Source organism: Alligator sinensis, unplaced genomic scaffold (assembly GCF_000455745.1).
Source record: "Alligator sinensis unplaced genomic scaffold, ASM45574v1 scaffold583_1, whole genome shotgun sequence".
NCBI classification, from domain to species: Eukaryota; Metazoa; Chordata; order Crocodylia; family Alligatoridae; genus Alligator; species Alligator sinensis.
Window position 1 is genome coordinate 1915511 of NW_005841983.1, and position 5815 is coordinate 1921325.

Genomic DNA, 5815 nt, shown 5'->3' on the forward strand with positions numbered 1-5815 from the left:
CCCCCCAAAATCTTGTCCCCGCTAAAAATGGGGGAAAGGCCCAGCTTTCTCGTAATGGTTGAGCTGCCTTTGCAACATCCAGCAGCTTTTTCCTCAGCCTGAAGAAGGGCTTGTGCCTACAAGCTCGCAAAGAACAAGTTTGCCAACTATTTATTTGGTCTAGTAAAAGAGATCTCCATGTACATGAATGCGCTACCTGACTCTCACCCGTGGACTCCTCCATGTACATTGTCGCTGGCTGGCTTTCTTGCATGCTTACAGGCTTGTCAACCCTCCCTGATGGGCGGGGAGTCTACTGGAATTGGTGCCCATCTCTCGGTTACTCTTGAAAGCAATCCAGGAGAGTGATATTTACTGTGAAGGGCTGAACAGAACAATTCATGACATTACGTCATGTTCAGGGGAAAAAACATCTCCTGGAATAGCTTTGGTCAGAGTCGGCCACCCAACGTGCATACCAGCTTCTGGCTTCTTGACTATTCACTCCATGCAGGATCCTGGTTTTCTCCGATTAAAAAAAAAACACACACCCATTTTTCGGATTCAAAATAGTAATCCAAAAACTGTATTTTTCCAGGATTAAAATGAAATGCCCATATATAGATGTGTATAGTGTGGTGTTTCATTTTAATCAAGGAAAAAAATGTGGATTCTGGGTTACTTTTTTAAATCCAAAAATTGGGGATTTTTTTTTTAAATCAGAGAAAACCAGGATCCCTGCTAATAATGCTATGCAGTAGGCTATTAGCTCAGTTTTTGCTGTTACAAGCTACTGCTCAGTCATATTAGGCTAATGCGCAGTAAGTGTCTCGTAGATGTGCCCACATTTACCCAAAGAACCTTGTCTGCCTGTGTCCTTAGACCAACACGGCTACAACCAACACCTTCAGAATACCCAATCCTTGATCGTGGTAGGCCACCGCCTTGAGTTCTTTAGGTCTCAGCAGGGAATGCTCCCAAATATCAAACGAGCTTTGTGTCGTAACACAGGGGTCCTGAGTTGGGCAACACAAAAGCAGACGGTTTGAATATGCTTCCTGGTCATCTAAATGCCTAATTGTACTCTGACAATAGAGCTGAATGGCGTTCTCACTTATGCAGTGCTTTCACTTGCTTTCTAAATGCTGAAACATTGTATAAGAAGAAGAAACCCGCTGAAAAAGCCTATGTCACTCTTTTGCTGAGGGAAATGCTCTTTTATATAGATGGTGTACCTGGTTATATATTCATGTTTCTTTGGTTCATTTTCAGATGATACTCCTATGCTTATTATTTTATTTTTATACTTGCATCAGTTTCTGTCCTAAGGATTTAACACGTATCAGGAAGATGTCCTCTAGGGGTAGCAGACTTAGAAAAGCATGCCATGCGTTAACCTGTCTCTGAGCACTTTGAAGGCTATAAAAGCTTTCTGTGTTTCAGATCTGTTTCTGTCCGCAACCTACCATTAGTAAGATTCACTCTGGAAAATCAAAATGGCCTTGTAGTGCTCAATTACTTGAGGATAAGAATCCTATGAAATACCTCCTTAGTGTTTTTTTCCTGTAAATCTCCCAGAAATCAGTGCTGTCACCTTTACTTCAAAACCACTTTGGGAGAGGTTGAAGGAGTAGTTAAACTTTCCATTATCCCTTACTGATCATCAGTAATAGCGTCTAAAGTCTTTTCTCACTTGGAAATCAATAATCAGCTGCTTTTATTAGACTGGCATCCTCAAGTGCCAATTTTGAGGCACTTGAGCCTTAATGGTTCTAATCTTAAAAGCATAGTAAACCAATATCGTTAGATTATTTTTTTGCCACAATGCTTCTAGTAGCTTCTTATTGATCCTTATTTAACACACAGTGCTGGAAGAACATTGAATAAAACCTGTACCTTCCACTTCCTTTCTCTTAAGATTACTCTGATACCAGACTGTATAGTGTACTACTAACTTGGTATCAGTACAATGTACTATTGCAGTATACTTCAGTTGTATTCTTATTGGATCAGTACATAATTCATTTCATTGCATAACTTTAGCCCTAGTTTGTTGTCTGTTGTTTACACAGTAACACTGCAATAGCCTGTTGGTCAACACAAAGTGCGTAGTATCTTTTAGCCTTACTGTCCACTTGGTAACTCCATTATATTCTGCTTATCTGTGCCAGAAACAGGAAAGAGAAAGTAGCTGTCAAAAGACTGCTATTAAAAGCCTTGAAAATTATGTGAACTAGTTTTTGGGCTGCTAATACTACAGCACAGATATCACTAGGAACACTGCTCCTTAAGTGCACATAACGGTCAGTGCTGGGGTATTAACAACCATGAAATTACTAGCTCTCCTCAGTTCACGACTGCCAAGCCTTGAACATGAGAAGAGTTAGTTTCAGGGCGGCTGCCCTAAATGTATTATCATTGACAATGCTATGTACTGAATGATAATTTTTGCCGTTAATTTTTTGATAAACACATCTTGCTTATAAACATAGTCCTTTTTTTTGTCCACAGGCTTTGTATTTAAACAGATTATACACTGAATTGACATTTTGCTCCCACCCTTTCCTTCAAAGAATAATTTCTTGTCAGACATTTAGTGTATATATAATTATAAACATTTAGTGTACATATAAAATATTAAAAATGTCACTTCACTAAGCTGTGTTTTAAAACAAATCTATGGCGTTAGTTTGGAAATAATACAGACATCTGGTTATGGCATCATCTCATCTACATAGGATATCTTCTTCAAATAAGATGATTGCTGACAATAATGTTTAGCAAGCTGCAGAGGAAAAAAAGTAGTAGCCTATCCCTACCTTCAGGGTGTCTTGCCTGAGGTAGGGTGGGCCTTCTTTCCACAGCAGCTCTCAGCAAAATTCTCCTTCCTTCACTTCCAGCTGACTGCTGAATTAGTGTTTTGTGGTGTAGGAGTCTCAGTTGCATGGGCTTCTCTGCTTTCTTACTAGATAGACAAGAAGTTTCAGTGAGATTAATTTCTGTAACCACTTCCCCTTGTCCTCCCTCCCACCCCAGGCTATTGAAATGGTCTGAGAACTGGGGAGGAGAGAATTTAGCTGGGTTGTAGGGAGCTGGGCTTGCTTTGGGGAAATCAGTCATGAACCCAGCAATAACTTGTTCTTCCATCTCCTTAGGCAGGTTGTATGGGGCGAGGGGCACAGAATCTATGTGGAACTGAAACAGAAGAAGAGGGAGGCAGAAACCAAATGGGGAAGTGGAGAGTGTCTTAAGACATGGTCCAACAGCTAAGACTTTAAAAGCAAAGTGGAATAGGGAGACTGCTGGATAGGAAAAATGTCTACAGGATTAATATGGGAGGTCAGAGTGTTGGGAGATGGATTAAGGAGGCTGTTATGAATATGAGTAGAGTTGGGAGGCAGGGAGATGAATGTTGTTAAAATCAGAGAAGCAAGTGAAAGAGAGAAACCTGGAGAGAGGGAAAAGATTCATTTGAGTTTTGGATTGGGGTGTAAAATCTTTGGGCAATAAATGGATTTTAAATCTGGAAATGGCCATGTGGTCTGACCTGCCCTATTGCACATACAAGAATATCTGCAAACCTACGATTTCTGCCTGGCTGGCTTGCTTGCTTTTTTTTAAGTGACCGACTAGAAGAATGTGGAGCTGATAAAATGTGTTCACAAGGAAAACCAGGAGGGAGGTGTGAAGGAAAAGATCTTAGTGGACAGAGGCAGGTGGGAATTTGCTGGGGCCTTGTGATAGAGGGTTTGAGAGGTAGTTACTGCTCTTTAAAGGGGTGGGGTCAATGTTACATAAAGACTGAGGGGGAAAATGTTAATAACATTCTGGAGTGTATTAATAGGAGTGCCATCTAAAAGTCACAGGAGCTGATTATTATAATGTATTCATCAAGGACAAGGCCCCACCTGGACTAATATAATCAGTTCTGGGTAAACACTTTAAGAAAGATGGAGACAAATTGGAAAGATCCTAGAGGAGAGCAGCATGAATTATCAGAGAGGTAGAAAATAATTGCATTGGATTGGAAGAATTGAAGCTATTCTTAAACAAGAAGGCTGAGGGAGCATTTGATAACTCATCAGATACAAAGGGGGTTGATATAAAGAAGCTCTAAGTGCTGGGGGAAGGGGTGCTCAGCAGTGGGTGGAGGAAGCAGGACAAGAAGTAATGGGCTGAAATTGCACCTAGGGAGATTCTCATTAGATATTAGGAAGAACTTTCAAATGATAAGGGTGCACTGGAACTAATTACTTAGGGAGGTTGTAGAATCTCTGTCATTGTAAGTTTTTAAGTGTAAGTTAGACAAATATTTGTCTGAGACAGCTTAGACACAATCATTCTATCTTGGGTTAGGTAATACCTTGTGCCATATTTTTCTCTGATTACCATTACCATTTATCAATATATCCATATTTTTCTCTGATTCTATTAGCGAGCTGGCATCAGCATTGGTACTAGATTAACATAAAGACACAACAGCCAGTCCATCTCCCATTGACTTCAGGGGGCTTTAGACTAGGCCCAGATTGAGCACCCTTTCTAAACTATTTCTTAAGTTTTTAAAAAAATTCAAAAAATACAGGGAGCAGAAACAGATGGATGGGTTCAGTCTGCGGGTCTATAGTTTCCAAATGATCTGAAAGACAACCAGTTTTATTGTCCTTAACAGGGAAACCATTTAAGAAGTTCACCTACCACTAATAATCAAGGCTCAAGTTATTTGCCAAAACTAAGGAACATTTACAGCAATAATACCATCAAACAACTATATAATGCTGTACCAATTTGTTCTATGCATAAACTGAAAACCTGGGTATTTATTGCATGGTTCTGTAATTCTTTTTTGATTTCCTCAGAATGCTCTTTGATTAATCAGGATTAGATGTTTTTCTTTGCATCCCTATTCTTTTTTGCAGCACTCTATTACTACAAGATGAAGCATAATGTGACTTGTGACAACTGCTACAAATGTCAGTGGCCTTTCCTTCTTATTTTGAGATATTTCAACTACTGTATTTCAACTATAAATCTATTAAGCATTTAGATTCATAGATTCATAGATTGTAGAGTCGGAAGGGACCACAATGGATCATCATGTCCGACCCCCTGCCCCTGGCAGGAAAGAGGACCGAGGTCAGATGACCCCAGCCAGGTGACTATCTAGCCTCCTCTTGAAGACCTCCAAGCTGGGTGATAGCACCACCTCTCTTGGAAGCCCATTCCAGATCCTGGCCACCCTTACTATGAAAAATGTCTTCCTAATATCTAACCTAAATCCACTCTCAACTAGTTTACACCTGTTATTCCTAGTCACTCCCTGGGGCGCCCTAGTAAACAGCGCGTCACCTAGTCCCTGCTGACCTCCCCTAATAAATGTATAGGCGGCCACAAGATCTCCCCTCAGCCGTCTCTTGTGAAGGCTGAAGAGATTCAGCTCTCTCAACCTCCCCCCGTAGGGTCTTTCCTGAAGGCCACTAATCATGCGAGTGGCCTTCCTCTGGACCTTCTCCAGATTCTCCGCGTCCCACTTGAAGTGTGGTGCCCAAAACTGGACACAGTACTCCAACTGTGGCCTGACCAGTGCCGCATAGAGGGGGAGCATCACCTCCTTTGATCTATTAGTCATGCACCTGCTAATGCACGACAAGGTGCAATTGGCCTTGTTGATGGCCTCATTACACTGCCGGCTCATGTTCATCTTGAAGTCAATTATGACTCCAAGATCCCTCTCTGCCTCTGAGCTGCTGAGAAGGATACTCCCCAGCCTATAAGTGTGCTGGGGGTTCCTCCTTCCCAGGTGGAGTACCTTACATTTATCTTTATTAAATTGCAT

At 41.2% G+C, this 5815-nt stretch overlaps 1 protein-coding gene across 1 annotated transcript in view; it reads right to left on the bottom strand.

Moving 5' to 3' along the window:
• Nucleotides 1-3126, bottom strand: part of BEND2 (BEN domain containing 2) — a 59925-nt gene extending 56799 nt beyond the window's left edge. Inside the window, exon 1 of the mRNA XM_025201120.1 lies at nucleotides 2799-3126. Within this exon, the coding sequence (XP_025056905.1) occupies nucleotides 2799-3126 (328 nt within the window). The remainder of the gene's footprint in view (nucleotides 1-2798) is intronic.
• Between the last annotated feature and the right edge of the window lie 2689 nt (nucleotides 3127-5815).